Raw genomic sequence first — 25,595 nt, forward strand, 5'->3', positions numbered from 1 at the left:
GAGACAGAACTAATCAACCTTCTTTTCACCTGAAAAGAGGATTACTTTTCTATTTTGAAGGACAAAATGAGAGAGAATTTGAAACCTACTTTCTGGCCCTTGCCATTAATCGTATCTGAACGAACCTTCTTCCAATATTAACTGTTTATCCTATTTAGTTAAATCAGTAGTTTGAGCTTTGATGGGAAGGATGTCATCTCCTGGATTATATTACAAATGAAGTCCTCAGCATTCATTTACGTTTTCAACATTTGAGTCCTATTCACATATTAAGTTACCTGTGCATTGAGGTGGCCTGAAATCAAGCTAATTATATTTGTGAAGTGAAGGACAACAGCAAATGAGCACAAGAATGATGATGCTGAAAGTAAAACTCCCCTCTCCTAGTCCACACCTAAGAATGATACATTTAAAGTCACAATGTGAGAACTGAATACTTGCACATATAATTCATTTCACTAACCTGTTTTCCTGGGAAGAAAAGCAGATTTATGTACTGAGGAGCTGAAATCTTGTGTATCTTTCTCATTAACACAGGCAGATGGCCTCTGACCTTCTTCCAAGCTTATAGAAAGGGAACTTTCCGAGACTGCAAGACCACCAGAACCAGTGCTGAGCTGAAAGAGGGCATCCTGTGCTTTCTTCTTTTCTTTCTTTAACATACTTACTAGAATATCTGAAGAACATTTTAAGGAAATTAGCTATGAACTCCTTTCCATAAATAATAATCCACTCTCTCTGTAGGCCGCTTGCTCATACGTTTGGTCTTGTAGAACTGAATTGAACTAGGTTTCAGAATTGAACTAGTCAAACATGGAAGGCCTATTCATGTGAATATGGATTGCAAGATTAGGCCCATACTTTATGTCTATGCATTCACACTTATCTTTCCAAATAACCAATTCAATGTGTCCTGAGCACTAGTAAGATGACATTAGTGAGTGATATAAATGTCTATGGCCAATCCACGTTTGGATAAAAACAATAAATACTGTAAGGTTCTGTACAAAAATAGACATATTAAATTCTAGTTACTCTTTCAAAATGGGTGACATTACATTTATTAAGTTGGGTAACATTGCAATATCAGTTAGACCCTGCAAATTTCCCCAGTCAAATTTAAATCATATGAGCCAGAAATCTTAAACTTTATCAGAAGACTGTCAAGCACACCACAATAGAAAGGCTTATAAAAACACAAAACAAGGTTTTAAAGAAATTCCTGCCAATTACATACATATTCTTTAGAAAGACCTTTGACATAAAAACACTTTAAATGAAGGAATGCAGGAGTTTTCTGATGGAATTCACTACACATTTACAAAAACAAAGAGGTAACATGAATCCCTATAAAGATGATGAGATATTTTCTATATGTTTTTTATTTTGTGTCTAATTTATCTGATAAATACATGGAAAAAATCTCGGCAAGGTGTGAGGAATTAGAATTATCAAGTTGATTAGGTGGCAAAAATTATTTGTCTTACAAATTGGTTCTTATCGTAGCTCTTATAGTGTGCATAAAGACAAAAACGATCTCTTACAGTTTATGGCAGGAGAGCCTCCAAGTCCTCAGTAGTTTTATTGCACCAATCATGATATTAATTTTTAAAAGTAAATTGTAAAATTATTTAGTCTTCAAAATCCACTTACACTTCCTTGCATGCTAGTTCTGATTTTAACTTTTAATATTTCAATTCCCCTATAAAGCTCTAATTAAAATTGATGGATGCAATGAATGCCTTCCTTGTGCTTTCATAAACAAAGCCACATATGCATATCCGGTGTGAGTGCATCTGACTCTATTAATTGTGTGTTTTGTTGTTTTATTACAAATATTTTATCGATTTAATGATTTATTTCAAGAAGACTCTCTTCTGAGGGATCCAGAGGTTGAGCTAAAATAAGAAACTTTTAAAAGGTGTTATAAGTCAATTTTATAGCCAAATTAACTAGACAGTGTTTCTTTCAAAATAAACATCTTGGCTCTTGTGAAGGAGGCAGCAGACTAAAAGGCTTCCCTACCATTTGATTTAATCAGGGTAAAGCAAGCTACCAGTCTGAAGTACAAACCATTCACACTTGATATACCACAAAGAATGTGGTTAGTCTTGTTTTTAATAATGTTAAAGAATCTCTACTTGCTCTAAACTTGAAAGCTGTTTGTCAATTTTCTGCCACTGTTCAAGTTTTGTCCACAGATCAGCCACAAACTCAGGGACATGGTGATGCTGTGGTCTGCCTGCAGTTTTATCAGCCAGCTAAAAATAACTGCCCTTTCTTCATCTTGCTAAGCTACAGCTACTCATATGTTTCCCATGAGGCAGTAAAGTGGACACGGCACATATGAGTAGTTTAATTTTTACAATATAAAGGCTCAGCTTTAATTTAAATGTTAAAGTTAGATGTAGAAAGCACACATTTTACATTTAATCTAAAAGAAGAGAGTCCAGTAGTCCCTGAAGCAGCATTTCATTACGCTAAAAATAACAATACAGGAAATTCTGTTCTTTGTAAGGTAATAAATTGTTCTTTATATAGCATCACAGTTTTCTATGCTAGACTGGAAAAGAGTTTACTAGACATGAGACTGAACCACAACTTTTGGATCTGGATCAGAATTTCCCCAAACCCCATGGTATATGGATCCAGGATTTTGGTTCAGTTCATAACAGAAACAGGGACCAAGTGCAACAATGGGATTCTGATAGAGTGGTAGGAGCCTCTTAGAATATGAATGTGGATTGATACATCAGTCTGAAAGGGAAGAAATTCTTTACAGATCACCATCTCCCATTTCATATACACACACACCTCTGATTGTAGCCAGATTAGTTTAAACCCAAATAAATCCTGTTACATAAAGGATACTGATTTCATTATCTCTTTGGTGCAGAAGGTCTCTCAACTTCTTTAACTCCTCTTTTTTCTCTGAGGTATTAGTATCCTCATCTCCAGTGATGTCTGGGGAGAGCAGACTTCTGTCAGGAATGTTTGTACGATTTATCAGTTGCTATGAAATAAAATAAAAATAGTTCTGGATTCTTGTCACTTTATCCTCATCTCGTCAAGTATCAGAGGGGTAGCCGTGTTAGTCTGGATCTGTAAAAGCAGCAGAGAATCCTGTGGCACCTTATAGACTAACAGACGTTTTGGAGCGTGAGCTTTCGTGGGTGAATACCCACTTCGTCAGACGCAGTGGGTATTCACCCACGAAAGCTCACACTCCAAAACGTCTGTTAGTCTATAAGGTGCCACAGGATTCTCTGCTGCTATCCTCATCTCATTCATTTCCCCCTATCCCTGTGTGACTGTTTACCTATGCTAGCTGATTTGAGAGCATCTTCAGGATTTCTGAAAAGCAAAATCCCACCACTGGTAGACTGCAAAGCAATAAGTACTGAGTGAGCTATGAGATATTTCCTAATTTCCACTGATCAGTTTTCCTCAATAAAAATATCTAAGCCTTACACATCTCTCTCCGCAAATGAACTCCCACCATAGCAAGGAAAAAAGCAACATCAACTGGGTACTAATTCCTTCTCTTCTAGAAATCAAATTCAAGGACAGTGTTTTATACTTTACTATATTATAAAATTGCAGAAGCTTTTATTGCAGAGCATAAACAAAACCAAAAAATATATCCCATGTTCAATTTCTTCCCTTGCTACTCGTCACCCTGTATATATCTTGTGTGCAGTAAATCCCAGGATAGCATATAACCAGCACAGTTGATGCAGCTGGTTCAGTGACACAAACCCTCTTTTCTGATATCTCCATGGGAGTAACTAGTCTAACGTAAAGCTCCTTATTAGCTGCATACGCACCAGGATATACTCTCTATCCGTTTACAGATTACTTCAGCACAGCAATTCCTGTAAATCCCAGTCCTCTCTATCACTCCCTCCACCTCTAATACCCTTTGGTCATTCCTTTTAGCTCCTTCAGATTCTTGCTGCGTATTTTCCATTTATTATTCCAATCCATTCCAGTTCTTCAAGCATTTCTCAGACCTGCTGAGGCCCTGCACACACTCCCTTCTTCTCCACTGCTTCATGGTTGCTTTTCAGCTCTCTCTCCCCTGTGTCCTCTAATATTTCCTGTTCATTCTTAGGGTTCTCTGCACTTCCTTGTATGTGTACAGAATATACCTTAACGTAATTGAAACAGTGCTTGATCTTGCGCATATCAGCTCCAACATCCAGCATGCTCTCAGGATCAGGATCTTCCAGAAATGTTTTAACTATCTCATCCAGCCTGAAAGCACATAATAGGCAAAAATAACAAATGTAATCTTTGAGGGAACTTAAAAATTCTCATAAGAACAGGCAACATTGACTCAAGCTAGGAATGTGTTTCAGAGTTGCCAAGTTTACTGCTTTTCCCAGTAGACTCTTGGTTTGGGGGTCCATTCTATTAGTCTACTTGAAATTACAAGCAATCAACTTTTTTTTTTTTGGTGCTAGACTCTGAGCTTAACATGGGAGGGATCACAAATGATTCAGATAATGATTTATGCATACTAATAAATAGTTTTGGGACTAAAATGTTTAAAAGTAATCTATTTTCCTGATTTCTCTCATAGTTTAAATTTCCCATAATCAGTTTCCCTATGCTCTCTCACAAGACATAATTCTAAGACTTGTGCTTTGGATGCTTTGTGCCTGTATTTTTGCTAGGAATTATATGAAACTTAATAATTTAGGTTGCATTCATAAGATTCTCAGCCCCCACCATCATGTAGGGCAATGTCATTTTTTGGATCTCAGTTTCTCTATATACCCCAAAGACCCATTGTTTCTCTTCCTATTGCTGAAATGTATTAAACATTTTATTCATTTATTGATAGGGGGCTGAGCCTGCAGTCTTTAGGCAAGAAAAATACCCACTGAAGTCAGTGTGTGTATTGCCTACATAAGGACTGCAGGACCAGGACCATTAGGAAAATCATCTGATACACAGAAACATGTCATTGCTCTTTTAGAGACAAATTATAAGCTATGGCAGGGAAAACCAGCATATGGACCATGAAACTCTGTGAGTTACAAGTCTTGGAATTTCTATAATATCCATGCATCAGCAGATAAGCTTTAAAACCTCTCCCCACTCCTATAGATCAGGCAGTGCCTGAGACCCATATTTCTGTGTGTGTCCCTAGGTAGACAGGATTTCTGTGTGGAATCTTCAGAAGACTGAAGAGCATGAGACTCTTAGCATGGACAGCCAGTGCTTCTACCTGGACTACTGCCCTAGAATCTCTCTCTCCATACAGGAGCACAGCTTTAGAGCAGCCATGGTTTCCTGCTGGTGGCTGATCGAGAGCCCCCTCTGAGGAAAGGGGGTTCACAACACATTCGAGAACAGGTTCAGCATTAGCTTCAGCAGTAAATGCCTGAATGTTTGCAGGGTGTAGGGTGAGTGTGGGAGTTGAGGAAGATACCACAGACAGTTACTGTCACCTAGCTCCACCTCTTCCTGACTCCTCAACAGTAGCAAAGCCTCAACTCTGTGGAGGGAGCAGAAGGGTTTTTATGGGGTCGGCAGAAAGAGGGCAACATGCTCTAAAGCCACTGCTCCCAACACTTACGTGATCCTGGTCAGTTTCAGCTAGCTTTTTCTTTCCTGTTTATATTATCAAAGGAGAATATATGGGAAAAATATTTAGTGTATATCGTTCATTATATACATGGACACTGACACCAAATGCTTGGCAAATGGACCTCTATAAATTTAAGAAGAGTTCTCTTGTTAGCTTAATTCTCAACCCATACCAAATTACCATATCCAACAGAGCCTCAAAACTGCAGGCAAAGAGCTACTTTCTCTTCTAAATTCATGCATGTTTGAAATTTTTCTAATTCCTCTGCTCATCCATAAAATTAAGCAACCATGTTAATGGAATTAGAGTTTGTGCCCTCAAAAAGAACAGTTTATTGATAACAAATACATGCTGAGACACAGTAAGGCACACTCTTAGATCCGATTAAACCAAAATGTGGGCAGGATCTTGAAAGTTCATAGAACACCCACTGAAGTCAAGGTGAATTGTATGTGCAAAGGGCTTAAAGGATTGGGCCATTTAAAAACTCTATTTAAATTAGTTAGAAACAAAGTGTCTCCGGAATTACAGGTATTTGTTCCTCACGCTGAAGCAGAGCAGAGATTATTGGGTAATAAAGACCAGAATATTAATTATTGCAACATTTATTGGTCTCTATGAATAAGCATCCAATCCCACAAGTGGGAACCTTACTGGTAATTTCAGCAGATAGGCCAAGGAATAAATGAGCATGGGAACTATCCCCTCCTATCTACAAGTGGCCTCTGTGTGTCATGATTGGGATCAGGGAGAAGTCTGTATTGTAACTGCCACTGCTATAGCTAGTCTATGGATAAACAAAGGTATTCAGTATCTAGCACTAAGTCTGGCAGTATACTGAACACTACATTAACCACATTTAATAAGAGAAAAATTCTAAAACTATTTTCTCCTAATTTTAAGTACTAGGGTCAGATCCTCAATGTGAGGTCATTTTACGCTACTACAACATGGCAGTAACCTTGAACTGTAAATAAAAGAATAGGCATTTCAGCTATACCCTGATTGCCCCAGTTGGCAGAGATTTAGGCTATGGGAATGAATCCAAAATGTTTGTCAGCTGGAAGCTTGCAACAAGATCATCAAGTTAACATTGCAGGGAGTTACTAATAGTATTTTAGGAGAAAAGAGAACAGTAAGGCAAGGGAGAAGAGAGAGCATGAATTTGTCCCAAGTGACTGTTCTGTCTAATGTAGTTTCCTATTTACAAATTAGGTGAGTAGTAAATATGAATGTGAGTTGGTATTTTCTCCCTCCTCCATTACCTATCACCCACTTGAGATTTCCAGCATTTTGAAAAACCGCAACTGCCCAATTCACTTTTTGTGGCTTGAAGACCACACATTGACTGGAGCCAAAGTGGATTTTAGTGCCAGATGGACTGATTTGACTTTGCTGTAGCAGAACCTAGATTAGAAGTGGTTAACCAACTAAGCCTTTTTGCCACTTCTAAAGAACAGTACTTCTTCAGTGTGTTTTAATATAGACCTTTATGCCAAAGAGGAAGAATTTCCTGAACCAAAACTGAAATGGAATTTTTTGCCAATAGGGAAAAGGAATGGAAAAGGCCCTCAAAACTCAAAATTAAGCACAAGAACTAAAACAAGCTTTCAGATTTATATTCTGACTCTTAAAGACAAACAACATCATGAATATTAATTTCTGTGCACACAGCACAGACATCTTTTAACAGGAGAGACTAACCTTCTTAGGTAAACATTTAGCCAGATGGCAAAAAGGATTGAAATCAGAACATACTGGGAGTTCTGCCAGTGGATTAAATTATTAAACAAAGGTAAAAATAAATTGATGATGCGATGCAGATGCAGTCTGAGGTTTCTCTTCCTGCCGAACATATCTTAAGTCCACTGAGCTAAATTTTCAGAAGGATTTATCAATGAAGGGACCATGGAAATAATTTAAACATTCTAATACTAGTTATATAATGCCATGATTTAAGGCTTTACAGGAGACAACAAAGATATTCCCCGCCCCCCGCCAAGCACTCTCAGTTTAAATAAGAAAGATAACACAAATAATGACAACAGATCACAGGACAACAGGAGGGAAGAAAAGAGACAAGAGTAAATAAAAAGAGAGAGTGGGATACTGACCTTAGACCAACAAACTTTTGTACAGTAAATTTCTTTTTTTAAAAAAGATATACATGTATGTGTTTAAATTGTCAGGTCAGAGCAGGAAGGTAACTCTTGTCAAGGAGATCTCCAAACAGATGGCTCAGAAGAGGTGGATAAGTTATGGCACAAAGACTTCAACTTTATTTAATAAACAATAAAAATGTAAATAAATGAATGAAGGGAATGAATATGGTTTCTGCAACAAAGAGCGGTGGTAGATGCTCAATTCAACCACGAGCCACGACTTATCTGGCCACCCAGTCAAAGATATTGTCTTGCCCCTAGGCCTGGATATGTCTCTGCTAGAGCATCTCTCAGCCCCAGCTACATACCAAAGCCTACAATTTTAGGAGCTATATACCCTCCCTATGGCCTAGTCCCAACAGCTGAATAATTTTATCCTCCTCCAAAGAGGGCCTGTCCACAAAGCTATGATGCAACATGGAACTTGTGAATATGATTCTGACTTGACCCAAGCAGAAATGAAAATGCAATGTTTAGTTAACATAACATACAAGTGACAGTTACACACCCATATGTTATCCATGGAAAACACCACTTACTCCCCTAGCTCAGAGGTAGATGGGTGGGAGAGGAAAACCTTGCTGCAGCAGGAGAGTGGGTATTGCTTTTTGGTCCTCCAAAGCTCATTCTTGAAAGGGGGCTGGTACTAGCTGCCCTCTGGTCATAAAGAAGGCTCCTTAGGGCTAGAAGAGTGACCAAAGGCAGACAGTGAGGAAGGATGGTCCAGTGGCTAGGGAGCTAGCCTGAGAATTAGCTATAGACTTTGTGTAACCTTGAGCAACTCACTTAACCGCTGTGCCGCAGTTCCCCAGGGCTAAAATGGGCATAATAGCACCATCCTAGTTCACAGAATTGTGAAGGATCACTACATGAAAAGATTCGGAGGCCCCCCGATATTATGGTAATGGAGGCCCTATGAGTATGACAGACAGATAGATAAAATGGCTCAGTCCAACACAAAGCTGGGCCATGGTGTGTCAGGAGGGAAAGGATCCCCTAGCATCCAAGCAGGAAAACCCCCAGCAAATCTAGCCTAGCTGGCCACTGCCACATAAGGTAGGTGACTGAGCTGAATTAGCACAGAAAGCAAAAGGAAAGCCACCCCTGTCCCTTTTCTCAGGGAAAAGTGATCTCAGTCAGTTAATTATAGTTAACAAAACATCAGAATATAACAGAGAACAAAGTTTCTCAGCTCAGGGTTTCTAAGTCAGCTCTGGGCTCAGAGACCAGCCTTCTCCTAGTCAGTCTCTGTCCTCTTGTTCCCGGAGTAGCAAACTTTTACAGCCCCTCTGTGAAGCACCTGAGTGAGCCTACTTATTATTAACGTCTTGTTTGCTCAGGTCAGGATAGTGTCTGCAAACTGCCCCAGACAACAGAAAGTGTCAGAATAAGGATTAGTGGTGAAAAGCTAGACAAAGGAAGAGAGTTTTGAGACTATATTTGAAGGCGGAGTGAGGTTGCTTGGCATGTAACACATATTAAATAAAAGTACATTTTGAAACTGAGCTGTTCTGTTTTACAACGTCTGATCCACTGCTGTGTCCTCTCCAACAGCTCCTTTAGTCTTTGTGCAATCTCTCTTCTGGTCAATTCATCAATACTCCAGGGAAGAGGTTGTGCTTTTAAATATATGACATAAAATTGATCAAATCAGGCAAAAGGTACTGCTAGCACTGTCAGAACATTATTTTTTTACAGGAATAACATTGTTGCTGACTTCTTCTGCACAGGAGTCATCCAGAATGAGATTTTTCTTCTATACTTGACTTGTATTTATCAAGACACCACCGAGGAGTACAGGACTTTAATGTTTCCTATCTTTCTAAGAGACTGATTTGGCAGAAACTCCTGCTTTTTTCCATATTTTCTTTCTTTATTATTTTTTTAAAATGAGCCAATCACAAATTTCTGAGCACTTTTCCATCAATGATAAAAAAGGACCTAATCAGTTGATCTGCATTAACTAAAATTAAAGAGAATCAACCCCAAAAGACTAATACAATAATAAAATGATTACAACAATAATAAGTTCTTACTCTGATCCCCATTCCGGCAAAAGCCTGAGGTCAGAGTAAGCTCTCTACTGTCCCCTGAAAGCCAAGGAATTGAGGAGTGCTCATATTAAGAGGGGAAGTCAATTCCAGAGTGGAGAGTCCTCCACTGAAAATGCCTTGCCCATAGCCTGCATGATATTCAAATCTAGGACGCTCAAGTATATCAGCTGTTCTCAATTCCCATGGCAAAGCAAGGACAAGGAAAGACACTCTCAGGTAACTGTGACTCAGCTTATATCAGGGCTTGTCTATACAGCAAATGGAATCAAAATACCTAGATTAGTTGTACTTCCCACCCTTAGTTATTTCAATCCAAGTTGGTGTTTCAACACTTATTTCAGAATCAAAGTGCCCTATTCCAACATGACTTGTCAGTAAAAAAAAAGTGACCAAGTTATATTAAAACAGGACACTTAGAACACTCATATTCTGAAATAAGTGTCCTATTTTTATATAATTTGGTCATCTTTCTTACTGATAAGTTTTGTTGGAATGGGGCAATCTTATTCTGAAATAATAGCGTCCACTCAGATTTGCACTGAAAAAAAAACTTAAAAGTGTGAGTTACAATCAATTTAGTTATTTATTATGTAAGATTCTTTTCTCTGGTCTTCACAAACACAGTCTTGCCTTGCTGATATTCACTGAGAATGCTGCAGCTAAGATAATATCCCTAGCCTGTCACTTTGACCAGGTCGGCACTCTCTGCATCCACTGGCTCCCCTTTCTCTATAGTATCAAACATAAGCTACTGGTGTTTACTTTCAAGGCCTTTCATGGCCTATCCTCCCTCTACCTCAACTCCTGCCTGTGACAGACACATGAAGCCAGTCTCTACTGCCCCCTTGTTAAATTTTCAAACACATACCTATGTGCTTTCTCCAGTGCTGCCCTTCAAACCTGGGAAAAGTTCCCTGTAAATATCAGCCAATCTTATTCAATATTCTCCTTCAAAACCATCCTTAGGACTCTCCTTTGCCATGAGGCCTATAAAAAACTTGAAAATGGCTAGGCTACTGGTGTGCCGACACCGTTACCTGTCATGCTGACCAATACTGTCTCATTTTTTCCCTTGTACTTCCCCGTTTCTTTGTCTGTATCTCTCAGTTGTCTCTTCTATTATAGTCATATTGTAAGCTCTTTGGGGCTTTTCCTACAGCCTCCAGAATAAAAAGGGACGTGGTCCACAATTGGAGCTTCTAGGCCTTATGATAATTCAAATAATAATATTATTTCAGTTCCAGTCTCTTACAAGCTCTTAAGTTTTAAAGGTCAACATCAACACACACTGAATTGCACCAGGAAATGAATAGGGAGCTCGTGCAATCTTTAAAACGTAGGTAATAGATGAACACAATAAGCAAGTAGGCTGCCACATTCTTCATTAGCTGTAGCTTCTAAGTGGCCTTCAGGGGTATCCATGCAGACACATTATAGTGAAACCACTTGTAAATCCAGAAGTGCCCCTTATGTATTTTTTTCCCATTTGTTGTTGAGTAAAGGGATTGTCAACTGTTAAAGCTCGACCAGTTACTGCTAACCTAGTAGCTGCAGCCAGCTCCAAAAGGAGATTTCCAAATCACAGCACTCTTCCCCTCAGGACTTTTGGGTTCTGTCCTAACTGCAGCAGGCCTGGCTCACAGTGTTGGAAGCTAGAGTGTGCTGAAGTCAGTTGCCAGAACCCTGCTGCCTCAGGAAGAATAGTTTTCTCCAATAGAAGCTCCCTGGAGGAGGAAGAAAAAATAGTAGCACACAAAGGTCTTTTTCTTTATGAAAAACAGCAGTAAACAAGAAAAAGTTTCTCTCGCTTAATGATCATCCAAGAATAGTGAACAGAGAATTCGAGTAAGATTCCTCCCACCCTCCCCAATCATCACTTTCTAAACACTCAGCAGTGATTAAGTTTACGGCCAATTTATAAAATTCATTTAAAGTTGGTCCAGTTACAAGATAGCATACATGGAGTGAAGCACAGGAATGTGGCATTAAGTGTTTAACACAGCAAAAAACAACAGCAACAGCAACAACAAAAAGTAGGTTATACTTTACTGAAACAACAGCTTGTCTTTAAGGTGAACTGCAAAACAAAAAATAAACAAAATATTCCTCCTGCCTGGTGTATAAAGAAGTTCTGGGTTGGTTTTTATATCTGGGTTTGTTTTTTGAGTTTAGGATCAAGAATATCTGGTCTTTGCTTTTCACTTTGGCCTTTTTCTTTTTTTCAATAAATTTCTCACTGTTGCTAAACTGTATTTCTACTGGCATTAGTAGCATTGTGTAGATGACTGATTTAGCATTGTGTCAAGCACTGAGCAGTATTAGGGATGTATACACTGCAAATGAGGGTGTGATTATAGCACAGGTAGATATACCTGCACTAGTGTTAATCTAACAATAGTGGTGTTAAAATTGTAGCGTAGGCCAGGCAAGTTGCAGTTCAAACACGAGTTAGCTGGTGGAGGTAAACCCTAGGATAGATCCCTACCAGCTAATATGTGTTAAAATACAAATTTCTCTGTCTACAGTAGGGTTTTAGCAGGTGCTACCCAACATGATTCCCAGTGTACACATAGCCAGAAGGTGGAGAGGATGCTGAATAGTAGTCTTGGGAGAGCTGCAGCTCTCATGTGAGGGGATCACTGAGGTCTTCCAAAAATATTCCAAAAGGCCTTGTCCTCACACCAAAATAAATAATACATTAAAATATAAAGAAAATTGGATCTGATATTTAGAATGTACAAATAAAGCTGAAAGTTCATTTTGGATTTTTTTGTGTGAAGAGAAAACAACAAAACATGTTATGAGACTGTCTTTATATATCATAAAGGAACATCACAGGGACACAGTCTTTTTTTCCTCTTCTCTTTTTCTTTCAGTCTGATTTCAAAGGACTTGAATTGTTTCTCATGATAACTAGAGTGACAACACTAAAGTGAAAGTTTTGACAGAAAGTCCTTTCTAATGACTTCACTTTTTTCCCCTTGTCTTGTTTTCCTCTTGCCTTTCCCCCGACCTTATGCCATTCCTAATATCCCATATTTTTTACAAGTATTAAGTAACTCTTTGGTCTTTTATTACCCTCTTCTTTATAATGCTTTTATGTTGTAATGCAGACATTTCTAAGTACCCAGCAATTACAGACAGTTTTACAATATCAGCTTTACCTCTGTTCTACCACCGTCCATGCTCTCATGAGTTCTTCCTTCATTAAGTCTGCCTATCAACACCTTAGTCATATCACACACAAACCCAAAAAAGCTGCCTATTCATATTACCTCAGATGGGAGGCAGATTCTACGACAGTCCAACTGAAAGACGATCAGCTGATAATCTGACATACTGCACAACTGACTTTTACCTCTTTAAACAATATTCAATATGCATTCCAGTTCTGAACCAGTCAAGCATGTTTTTATGAACCAGGATGCAAATAACACAGCTGAAATACATCAGAGAAAGCACCATCAGCCAGTTTTACATGATTTTTTAAAGTGTAGAGCTTTCAATAATATGTAGCGTGCAGGGTCTCAAAACACAGGGGCAAGAATTCAAGACTTCTAGGGATTTTGGAAGCCCTCGTTTTGCCCTTGCCTTGTGTGCGATGATTCATTTGTGGGAGCTCTCGCCTTTTAACCACAGACCACTGGTACCGTATATCACATATAAAAGTGGAGTTCAGTTAAAGAACAGTGAATTCACAATTCAGTGTCAGCTGTGGATTCTATGACACATGAACCTGAAATCCAAGACTATGAAAAATAGGCTCTAAACAAAAGAAGCTACTGAAACATTTTTGAGGTCATTAGATGGGTTATTTTCACAAAATCTGCTAAGAGGAGTAGGCAGAAATTCAATTTGTTCACTATAAACTTTGCAGCATGGTCTCTGGCCCGCTATTGTTAACTCATACCATGCCCTTCTAGTCCACTATGGCAGAGAATTCTTTTTGAAAAATGTTTTAACTGTTATAATGATCCTAATGCATAAAGGAACCAAGAATTCAAGTCTGACCATGCAATTTAGTTTGTGATTGAACTAAACACTAAACACATTCACTAAAAGCTAGGGATCTATTTATCCATTGGTACATGAGAGACTGAAACGTAACTGCCATCATAGATAATAGGAGCTATCCATGTAAGTTCTCTGTGCATCAATAGGAGAATAAAACCCTCAGGGTCTCTAACCAGCTAATTAATTGATGTTCTTATGAAAGACTAGTGAGAAAATGGAAAATACTTCCAGGCATTCTTGCTAACATTACAACAAAGGAAATAAAATGTATAGGATACAAGTCAGCTTACGCTGGAAAGAGCTGCAAAATGCCACTATCTATACCAAAAGATCCCTTTATGACTAAGCTGCAGAAGAAAAGGCACTCATACAACGCAGTGTATTCTTAATATTAAACAATACAATGGAGATTAATAAGCTGTGAGCCTGATTCAACCCCATTTTAGTCCATGTGAGACTTTCCATTGACTTTAATGGGAGCTGGATCAGGCCCTATGTATAAGAGTTTATATTGTTATTCATAACCTTTAGTGGGCTCTGGTTTCAGATGAAATGTCTCAGCATGTTTTTTTGCAAAAGATATTTTTACCTTGTAGTCTAAAAGCATTTAGGGGTCATCTACACTTGACTATTTTTGGGAGGGAGTCTTCCAACTTTGCACCAGCATGAAGCACTAGTGTAAATGGCAGCAGTTCTGTGTCGTCCAGATTTGTTCTGAGAAGAGTTAGACCACACGGTGGTAAAAATGCCAATGTGCCGTATACACTGGCATTCTCACCTTGCTACCACTACTGGAGCTACAACAGTGGTGAAGCAGCCTACGCAGGGACTTTTGCACTGGGAAACAGAGAGTAAAATGGGGCCTACCTGGGGCCACCCCTGCTGCTAAAACCTTCTGACCCAGAACTGTGCAGGGGAAACTGCCTCATTCTGGATCCAGACAGTGCCTTTCCTTCCCCCACCAATGTCATCTTGGGAGAGGACTGAAGAAAGCAGCCAGCCAGAAACTCCAGCTAAGAGGAACAACCAGCCAAGGCAGAGACCTTTGGACATTCCAGTCAAAAGTATAGACCGTTCTGACTGCCTCTGCCTTGTGCTGATTCGTTGTATGTACCAACCATCCCCCTTCTCCTCTAACCCCCTCAGAGTCTCTTCATCACAGCTTCACAGCATACTTGCCCCTTTTACCCTCTCCTCCTCTGACCTGTTCTCTTTATCCCCCTGCTCTTCCATTCCCTTTCCATTTAGCTGATCCTCTCCTAAATTAACCCACTGAATACAAAACAAATAAATAAATCATGGAACACCACGTTTTTCACCACCACATTGTTCACTCTGCTTGTGTGTTCTATCCATCCCACTACCATGTGTCTGTCTTGCCAATGTAGACAATATTGTCTCACTGTTTCCTTGTACATTCCTATCTGTCTGGATGCATTTGTTGTCTCTTCTCTTACACTCAGTTTGAAATCTCTTCAGGGTAGAGGCTGTCTTTTTTTGTTCTGTATTTGTACAGTGCCTAGTTCAATTGAGGTCCTGGTCTATGACTAGTGTGCCTAGATACTACGGTCATACTACTACTTAAACAAATAATAATAAGACATTTCCTAAAAGAGGCTAATGTAAAAATAGCTTCCTGGTTCAAATATTGCTTGACTGACTGAGGCAAGTAGATGATTCCTTTTTAGGTAAGCAGGATTTGTCCCTTACTGTAATGGAAAACTGTAGATGCTAATTACTGCATATACTGACACATGTTTTTTTTAGCCACCTTAGATAACTGTATTATGTCCTGAGTACTCAAATGCTTCAATAAAAAAATAAAATATAATCAATAAAAGCTGTAGACCCCATTCCAGTTTCAGTTTTAATGTTTTCATATAAACATTTGGTTCTGACATGGCCAAAACAAACAAATCCAGCATTGGTAAACTATCTATCATAAATTGTTGCTGAGGTCCAATTTTTTGTAAAGTGAAAATGAGTGAGACATGAGCTTGTGAATTATCATGTTTCATTCAATTACTGCATTACGCTAGCACAGCCATTGCTAGATTCAAAAAGAGTAATGTGGGTGAAATCCTGGCCTCACTGAAGTCAATGGCAAAACTCCAGTGGCTTTAATGGGGTCAGGATTTCACCCTTCTATGTTTATCGGGCAGGGCTGCCCAGAGGATTCCGGGGCCTTGGGGTCTTCAGCAGCGGGGGGAGGGGGGGACCCTCTTCGGCGGTAATTCAGCAGTGGGGGGTCCTTCCGCTCCGGGACCCTCCGCCGAAGTGCCCCAAAGACCCGCAGTGGGGGCCCCCCACCGCTGAATTACCGCCGAAGTGGGACTTGCCGCCGAAGTGCAGCCGGGTCTTCGGTGGTAATTCGGCGGTGGGGGATCCCCGCCGCGGGTCTTCGGGGCACTTCGGTGGAGGGTCCTGGAGTGGAAGGACCCCCCGCTGCCGAATTACCGCCGAAGACCCAGCTGCACTTCTGCGGCGGGTCCCACTTCAGCAGTAATTCGGCCCCCCCGCTAGCGAAGACCAGGAGCAGAAGCAGCTCCGGAGGCCCGGGCCCCGTGAGAGTTTTCTGGGGCCCCTGGAGCAAGTGAAGGACCCCGCTCCAGGGGCCCCAAAAAACTCTTGTGGGGGTGCCTGCAGGGCCCGGGGCAAATTGCCCACTTGCCCCCCCTCTGGGAGGCCCTGTTATCGGGTAGATGGATACACAGCACAAAGTCTTGCTACAATACAATGCTAACACATTAGAAAGAAATACTCAAGCTCTATTGAAGGTCTTGTGACTTTATATTCTTCAAAAGGTAGACTAGTTAGGCTTTCTAGAGAGCACAGAAAATCCTCAATTTGCATCCAGAAGCTCCAACATTTTTAAGCTAGCAATGCTACAAACATTGCGTCTGATCCTTTGAAGTGCGGAGCCCCTTCAACTTTCAATGAAGCCAAATGGAGTTGAAGAGGCTCAGTTCTTTCCAGTTCAGGCCAATTGCTATTATCTTAATTTTTAAGTAAAGCAACAAATGTCTCCAAATTTTCCAAATCGAAATAATATTTGATTATTTTCATATTCACTGCTTGTGTTGTTGTTCCCAAAGTAAGGTAAGTCCAAATGAAGGAAACTGTGACTGATAAGTCCAGTCACAATAGACAAGGGTATTAGTTGGATGTTTTTAGTATGCTAATCATTTTGAGCAGAATGGCAAACTCCTTTCGGCCTTAATCAGCAGTGCCAAAGCTAACCATGTGACTCTTGAGCAACTATAATTAGGCTTTAGAATTAACATCCAATTAAGATGAATGGGGGAAGTTTGGCACTTTACTAGACTAGAAACTTAAACCAATGTTTTGAAACTTGGATGTCTAAAATTAGGCACCAAAATTCTTATTTAGGAACCTAAATATGTAGAGCTCTGCAAATCTGCAGGTATCCACTTTATATCTGTGGACCATTTCTGCAGATAGCAGAATGGATGTGGATATAAATTTTGTATCCGTGCAGGACTCTGACAATAATAGCCAAGTGGGCAGCTGTGAGGAACCATGACACAGACCCTTCACCTACCCTGGGCAGGGGACCTGAGGGACAGGGACACTGGGTCGGGGGCTGCTTGGGCCCCACGACTGGGGCAGCTGGAGGGTCCACCGCAGCTCTCCACAGCTGTCTGCCTGGCTCTTACCATGGCCAGGAAGCGGCTCCGAACCACTCCCCCCTACCGCTGGAGCTGGGTTGGGGGAGCCGCGCTAGCAGTTGTGGGGAGCCTGAGTCCCTCCATTTGCCCTGGGAGGAAGGGCTGGTGGGCAGGGACACTGGGCAGGGGTACTGGGGAACAGGGACACTGAGTGGGGAGACTGGGACATTTGATGGGGAGGCTGGGGGGAAGGGACACTGAGTGGGGGTTTGGGACATTTGGCAGCAAGGGGCAGGGACACTGAGAGGCGTAGGCAAAGTCGACCGGGGCATGGCAGCAGTTGACTCACCGCAGTGAAGACACCATAGTGAGTAGATCTAAGTATGTTGACTTCATCTACATGAACTTAGATCGATTCCCCGTGCCCCCTCTAGTGTAGACCAGGCCTTAGATTCTACAGAAAGAAGTAAAGCCTACAAGACTTCTATCAGAAGATTCTAAATCCTTGCAATTTTCTGGTTTCTCTTGATCCTAGTCATGCTGCAAAAAAACTGATTAGACTGACATTTGTGAATAAGATTTAAATAATGCTGCCAGTACAGTAAAGTCTCCTTAAAATAAAAATAGTCATAATATCTTGCAACTAGTAAACCAAAAATACAATTTTAAAAAAATTATTCAAAAGGGCCATAGAGTTGGTCCAAAACTGGAATATTGAAATGTGCAATACCAGTTCAAGAAGGAGATGAACAGTTTTGAGAAGCAAAAGGAGAATACTGCTATAGCCCCTGTATCTTGTTTGTGGCACTAAGTCGATGATCATAAATGTTATAGGTTGACTGGTGTAGACTGAGTTAGGTCAATGGAAGAATTCCATTGACTTAACTGCTGTGCCTCAGGGAGGTGGATTTACTACAGCGATAGAAGAACCCCTTCCATTGCTGTAGTAGGCGTCAACACTAAAGCACTACAGCAGCACAGCTGCAGCGATGCAGCATTTCAAGTGTAGGCATACTCCCTGATTCTATAGAGCTAACAAGAGTAAAAATCATAGTCATTGAAGCAACAGATTTGACCCATACCCCCAGAGAGTGGAACTGATGAATAAAAATGGCATTTTCTTACATAATTGCTGTTCAGAGTAGAACCATCATTTAAAAGAAATAATAGATGCCCAAATCCCACAACTGGACAAATCAAACAGGCACCTTGATTTGTAAATTCTAATTTAAGCATTTGAATTTCTCCATTTTTCTTAGGTGTCCATATCTGAAAAATGAAGTACTCTTTTATTGCTTACACTTTTAAAATAAAACCAAGCACATCTTGAATCTACAGAAATTAAGCAGAACTCAATTTTTTGCCCTGCTGATCATACGAGAAGTAAGTTACATGATTAAAAACAGTTCTTTAGTCCATTTTGTACCAAGCTCACATATTGTTTGAAGCAGCTTTGAAAACACTCATTTCAGAAATGTCAGCATATCAGTGAAAACACAGTAGTAACACTTTCTTCACTAACACACGTTCCAACACTCTTTAAACAGTCAGTTCACCATAAAAGAAAAGCTTTCACTTTTCTGAAGTGTTTTTCCCTCTGAAAAGAGACACACCTCAATGATTAAAATTTTCTGTTACCTCTGAAGAAAGAGATCTTGGAGCCATTATGGATAGTTCTCTAAACATCCACTCAATGTGCAGCATCAGTCAAAAAAGTGAACAGAATTTAGGAGCCATCAGAAAAAGGATAGATAGTAAAACAGAAAATATAATAACGCAATCCCTGGTACGCCCATACCTTGAATACTGTGTATAGCTCTGGCCGCCCTATCTCAAAAAAGATATATTAGCGTTGGAAAAGGTACAGAGAAGGGCAACAAAAATGATTTAGAGGTATGGAACAGCTTCCATATAAGGAGAGATTAAAAAGACTGGGACAGTTCACCTTGGAAAAGAGAAGAGTAAGGAGGATATGATGGAGGTCTAAAAAATCAGAAATGGTATGGAGAAAGCGAATAAGGAAGTGTTATTTACCCTTCACATAACACAAGAACCTGGGGTCACCCAATGAAATTAATAGGCAACAGGTTTAAAACAAACAAAAGGAAGTACCATTTAACACAATGCATAGACAGCCTGTGGATCTCATTGCCAGGGGATGTTGTGAAGGCCAAAAGTATAACTGGGTTCAAAAAAGAATTAGATAGGTTCATGGAGGATAGGTCCATCAATGGCTATTAGCCAAGATGGTCAGGGATGCAGCCTCATGCTCTGGGTATCCTAAGCCTCTAGCTGCCAGAAACTAAGAGTAGATGACAGGGATGGATCACTCGATAACTGCCCTGTTCTGTTTATTTCCTCTGAAACAGCTGTTGGAAGACAGGCTACTGGGGTAGATGGACCATTGGTCTGACACAGAATGACCATATTTCTATTCTTATGTACTGGCCATTTTAAATGTAGGTGCTCAGATACCACATGAAGGGATGCAGTATGAAACTCTAATATAAATTAATCTGTCCATCAAACTGATGGAGCTTACAAGGATAATTTTGTGGAAGTACAGAGCTCCTGCACACCTAGAGCTATGTCACCAACCTGTAGTGTATTCAGTTACAGTCAGGAGAAAATATGGTATTTTTTTTTTGCACATTGTTATTCTGACCTTTCATAGATGTCTTGATATGAGATAAGGTAATTATATCCTTTGTCCCCTCCACCTCACAGTTGATATGGATTCGGTATCAGCCAATATGAGCTCTTGATCTCCATTCCCCTTTTTGTAAATGAAAATACTATCTGCACTGTTTGTATAGTGGTTTAAGCCTTGTGTGACTGTTAAAGCTCCATGTTTTATCACACAGTGCAATATTGTTAGTACTGTGCCAGCATAAAGATGTGAAAATGTTGAACTGGGAAAATAAAGGCCAGAAGGGACTGATGACAAGTCCAGGATGTGAAAAAGATGAACCATAATTGATTAAGTTAAAAATAAAAAGGTCTTGCAATAGTGTGTGTACCTGAAAGAAGTAAGTTAAAGTTATTAATAGACTGAAGTGCTAAGCCAGCATTTCCAGTCCTGGGTTTAGAGAGTTCCAACTGGCATGGATTCTGGAAGCGTGGGTGCTATGGAACACAAACATTTTGATTTGAAATCCTGATTTTCTGGGCATAAAGCTTAGGTTGCTAGTGAGCTCATTCGCAGAAAGAAATTATACCAACATCATTCAAACAAAAAGGCCTCTCCCTTTTATTTCTGGCATGCTCCTTACAAAAAAAAAGGAGAACAATTCCATTTAAACGCAACTTTTTTAAAATTTTAAATTATAATACACTGTGAGTATACAATTACCTTCCAGTGGGTGTACTCATGCTGCTATTTTATACATGTTTTTTCAAGTGTGCAAAGGGTTCCAAAATTTTGTTCTAAACAAGGAACTAATTCTTTAGCTCTGAAAACATTTAAGGATCAGCCCATTATAGTTAAGGAAGCGGACTCTGAGACTCAAAGAAAGCAACTTCTATTTTGATAGCATTTTATGAACTCCATTCTGAACCATGCAGTCTAGCAGAAGATAATATTATATATTTAAATAAACTAAATGAGAGCAGCAGAACTCTTACATGTTTAACCAAGTATAAAAATAATACAACCCTAAATATAAAGAAATAAGGTAAACGCTACCTACAGAAGACAGAATTTAAGGTTAGAATTCCAGAGGCAGTTGTAGCTTTATTCTTAAGACTTGTGCTGTGTAATAATGTACTTATACACTAGGAGAGTCAAGCACATTTGTTTTTCATTTTGTTTTGAATGCTGTAAAAAACAATGCGACAATGTAGCGTTACGTGGTCTCCCTGAGAGATATTTTTTCCTTCCCACTAATTAAAAAAACAACTGGAAGATCCTCCCTCTATTTGAATTAAAAAAGTAAATGAAAGAACCAGCTACAGAAATATTTTTATGTACTGGGCCAAACACTACTCATTTTACTCAGGTGAATAGTCCATTGACTTCAGTTGGGACTACTGGAGTAAGACAAATGGGATGTAGCCCGTTATGCAAGATGCACTTGGCAAAAAGTAATGAATCAAGTAATTTGAAATATAATACTTTTATAGCTAATTATATGTTCAGAGCACTCAAACATTAACTAATTAATTCCTACAGCAAACCTAGGAGACAACAGTCAGAAGTATCACTATGCCCATTTTACTGATTAGTCTTGAGAAGAGGGGAGAAGTAAGGAGGTAGAGAAGTAGTATCACCACTTTCCATGTGCACCCCATTAATGAGAAAGAGAGAGAATAAAATCTTTCTGATTATTTAGATGCTTATTTAATTTTGTTGGTGCTAAGACACATGGTCGTGGACTCATTATAAATCTGATTAGATTAGAAAACTATTCCTGGCCCTGAGCTCCATTGCTTATCCACAGGCCCTCGCTACATTTTTGTATCCCTCCTCTACTGAAAAGAGCTGCCTACCTGAAATAAACAATTATACAAAGATAACAAATGAAGTACTTGCTTAGTGCTTGAAGGATTTTAGCTCAGGTGTTTTGTACTTGAATGTTTCTTCTGGGTATCTGTATCAACATCAGACAAATAATAAACTGATTACACCACACAGTACAGAATGCCTTGAAAAGTCTAATTTTATTTTGGTCTTCCCAAAATTTAGGCGAAGGAACACAATGAAACTGCTAAAATATGAAGGTACAAATTTGTTCTGGACATATTTAGTATTCACTTCTCTAGTTAATTACCTGCTCCTTATTTATAATATATTACATAAACCTTAAGGAAAGACCACAGACAGACTTCTATTAAAGTTTAAGAATTTTGAAGCAAAAGAACTACAAATATTTCAAAGTATATAGTTTAGGTACGGATCATTTAAGGTCAACGGAAGATTTGTTAACACAAATAGTATCTGAACTCCACAGCTGATGTTAGTTATAATTTCCTTTAATAGGATAAGTAGCAACATCTAACGTGAAATGCTAATCTGGTAGAGATTCCTAATGTTTTAGGCTAAACAGGCTGCCGCTATTCTAAAAGAATTATTCACTGTGCCTCTGAGAGCCATTCTTGTAAGGTGAACTTTATGGGCAACTCAGCATGCTGTATCAACCTATATACAGCATTTCTTCTCCTCTACTGTATGTCATAACCATCTGCCACATTCCTAACCTATTAAGTAATTCTATTTAGATTAAAATGTATGAGAACCTGATAGCGGTTTCACAGTCACACACTCAATAGCAGATCATCATGCTGCCACCTCCATACAGGACTGTCCATTTATATTTGTTCCCTAGTTTATGGTTGTTCCTGCAAACTATCACTCATGTGAGCAGTCCATTCTCATGTGGACAATCTCAATAAATGGGATTAATCTTGGAAGTAGAGGTTTGCAGTATTGGGTTGATAGACACTAAATGAGGGCTGTCCTCTCAAATGCCACCTCTTGGTGTTCATGTATCTGCAGATATAGTTACACTCATGACTGGCCATGCAAATATATATTCTGCAAACACAATTCAGTTGCATCTTTTTCACAATATATGTTTTTAAATAATTTTATTTCCTACAGTATAATATATTAAATAGTCTTCAACTATCTACACATTTTATCAGAACAAACAGAAGAAATGTGTAGAAGTTCAAACAAATACAGGAAGTCATTTTCACTAAAACACAAGCTTTATAAACTTTCATTCGGCTGTTTAGTTCACCACCAGCTGTTTTTCTACACAGTCTATGTGCAAAAACACACAAACTAAACAAATAACTAGATCCTGACATTAGAAAATTTCCCCACTTTAATCATCCAAACTTGGGTTTATTATCATTATAAACTGAATGGAATGTTGAGATTCAAGCAATTTGACTTGCTTGTTGTCAGGGCATCAATTTTCTAGCAATGCCTTCCACATACCCTTTGAAACTACAGTAACCATTAAAAAAACTCATATATGTCTATTTTTGTTTGCCATTTTTGGTCTGCAATAGCAGTAACGACCTTGGAACAAGGCAATTCTTTGGGGTTAATGTCTGGCTGGAGTTAATGGCCAGAGGCATTCCTTGCTGATTATTAACCTCCAGAAAATGTCTTGTATCTTAATCATTGGTACTTAAGTTTGGCTCTCTATCTTAATTACAGAGCTCTTCATTCCAGCAAAGAATAATTTTTGAAAAGGCAAATATTCACATTGCACAATTCTGAACTAATTGTAACTAAAAGACCAAGTTAAGAGAACGTAGAATTTTATGGTCTATATTCCAAAAATGGTTGTCTTAACACGAGTAAGGTCCTGCTAAGCAGTTTTGCTTTATGCCACTCAGTGTTCATTAAAGGCAGACAATCATCTCCCTACTTTGTTCTGAAAGGATTAGAATGAGAAATTCCGTGCCACTCCTTTCAGAGGCAGCCATGTTACCTTTTCTGAGAAGTCCGAATGGAGTGCTTTTGTATACCTTATAGCAGTGTTTCTCAAACTGGGGTCACCGCTTGTGTAGCAAAATCCTCTGGCGGGCCAGTCTGGTTTGTTTACCTGCCCTGTCCACAGGTCCAGCCGATCACGGCTCCCACTGGCCATGGTTCGCTGCTCCAGGCCAATGGGAGCTGCTGGAAGCGGCGTGGGCTGAGGGATTTACTGGCTGCTGCTTCCAGCAGCTCCCATTGGCCTGCAGCGGCGAACCACGACCAGTGGGAGGCGTGATTGGCTGGAGCTGCGGACAGGGCAGGTAAACAAACCGGCTCGCTCTCCAGGGGGTTTCCCTAAACAAGTGGCGACCCCAGTTTGAGAAACACTGCCTTATAGGGTTATTAAGACAAAAAGCAATGACATAATAGAACAACACTCACTTTCTTTCAATTCATGCCCTTCAAAACTTGTGCATTTGTATTCACACATTACTTAAAGTAGGTTTTCCAGATGTACACAACTACCATGTTGTACTACCATGCCTGACTGTCAATCTTGGGGAAGAGAATAGCAGAGGCAGAAAACCTCAATAAGTGGGACTAGTGATCATGACCTCAAAAACAATGAAAAGAACCAGCATCACAGAACATGACAAAAACCCTGTAGCAGACAAGCCCAGGGTGAAAAATTGATGTAATGCATGTAACATTTCACGTCTACTTGATAACAAAATGTTGCCAAACAAAGAACATTTTGATGTTTTCTCACGCAAGTCATATTCTACAAAATGTCAAAAACCATAAACTCATGAGGAATCTAAAAATAAATCCCAAAGACAAAAGTGAGAAAATTAAAGTATTTAAAGTCAACATGTACACAAGATGACTGCTCATTCAACTTCGTCAAGACTCACATCTATGATGCCAACAAGAAATTAGCCAACAAAGAAATTCCTTTCTTCTATTAACAAACAAAAAATTCTTTACTCCACTATGCTGTCCACTAGCAATTTTTAAATAACCACAGTATCCAACACGTTAACCCTGTCTTTCAACCCTACTATCTTATTACTCCCTCATTATGTCATATCTGATATTAGCTTCAAAGGTATTTGGGGCACAGATCGTGTTGGGAGAGGGATACCTCCCAATTTTTTGGCAGAATGATAAATTAACAAATCTAGTAAAAAATGTAGAGACATTTTAAGTAGGCAGAATATAATTACCCATGCTGGGAATGGTTCAGATCTACTTTGCAAGATTTAACATTTACAGATTTCTCTCTGGGTCCTCATCTTCAATACACACACTGATTGCGTTTTTTTTAATCCAGAAACTACAACACACTAACCCAACTACAAAATGCACATTAATGTTTCTGATGAGGGTTCAAGCCATTAAAATTTGCCATTTCTCCTGAATGGAGACTGTTAGTACTGCTAGTCCTCTTTTGGATGAGTTTAGTACTAATTACATATTAATAGTAATAAATATTTAGCATTTAACATCAAATCACTTAACTGTTAAATAATTAATTAATCCTCTTGACACTTTGTTAATCGGGCATTAACTTCTTTTTACAGATGAGGCATAGAAAAATTAAGTGAGTTGCCCAAAGCCACATAGACCGTCATTATCAAAGCTGGGAATAGAGCAATGGCTCTCAACATTTCCAGACTACTGTACCCCTTCCAGGAGTCTGAA

The 25,595-nt window shown here is 39.3% G+C and overlaps 1 protein-coding gene across 5 annotated transcripts in view; it reads right to left on the reverse strand.

Annotated features, from left to right (window-relative positions):
• KIF6 (kinesin family member 6) overlaps positions 1-25,595 on the reverse strand; it is a 322,989-nt gene that overhangs the window by 187,465 nt on the left and 109,929 nt on the right. For all 5 annotated transcript variants that reach the window (XM_075064272.1, XM_032790187.2, XM_032790186.2 and 2 more), the window contains 3 exons: positions 4,152-4,257; positions 2,872-3,013; positions 464-676 (listed from right to left, as the gene is read on the reverse strand). In XM_075064272.1, coding sequence (XP_074920373.1) covers positions 464-676; positions 2,872-3,013; positions 4,152-4,257 — 461 coding nt within the window. The remainder of the gene's footprint in view (positions 1-463; positions 677-2,871; positions 3,014-4,151; positions 4,258-25,595) is intronic.

This window comes from Chelonoidis abingdonii, chromosome 3 (genome assembly GCF_003597395.2).
Source record: "Chelonoidis abingdonii isolate Lonesome George chromosome 3, CheloAbing_2.0, whole genome shotgun sequence".
NCBI classification, from domain to species: Eukaryota; Metazoa; Chordata; order Testudines; family Testudinidae; genus Chelonoidis; species Chelonoidis abingdonii.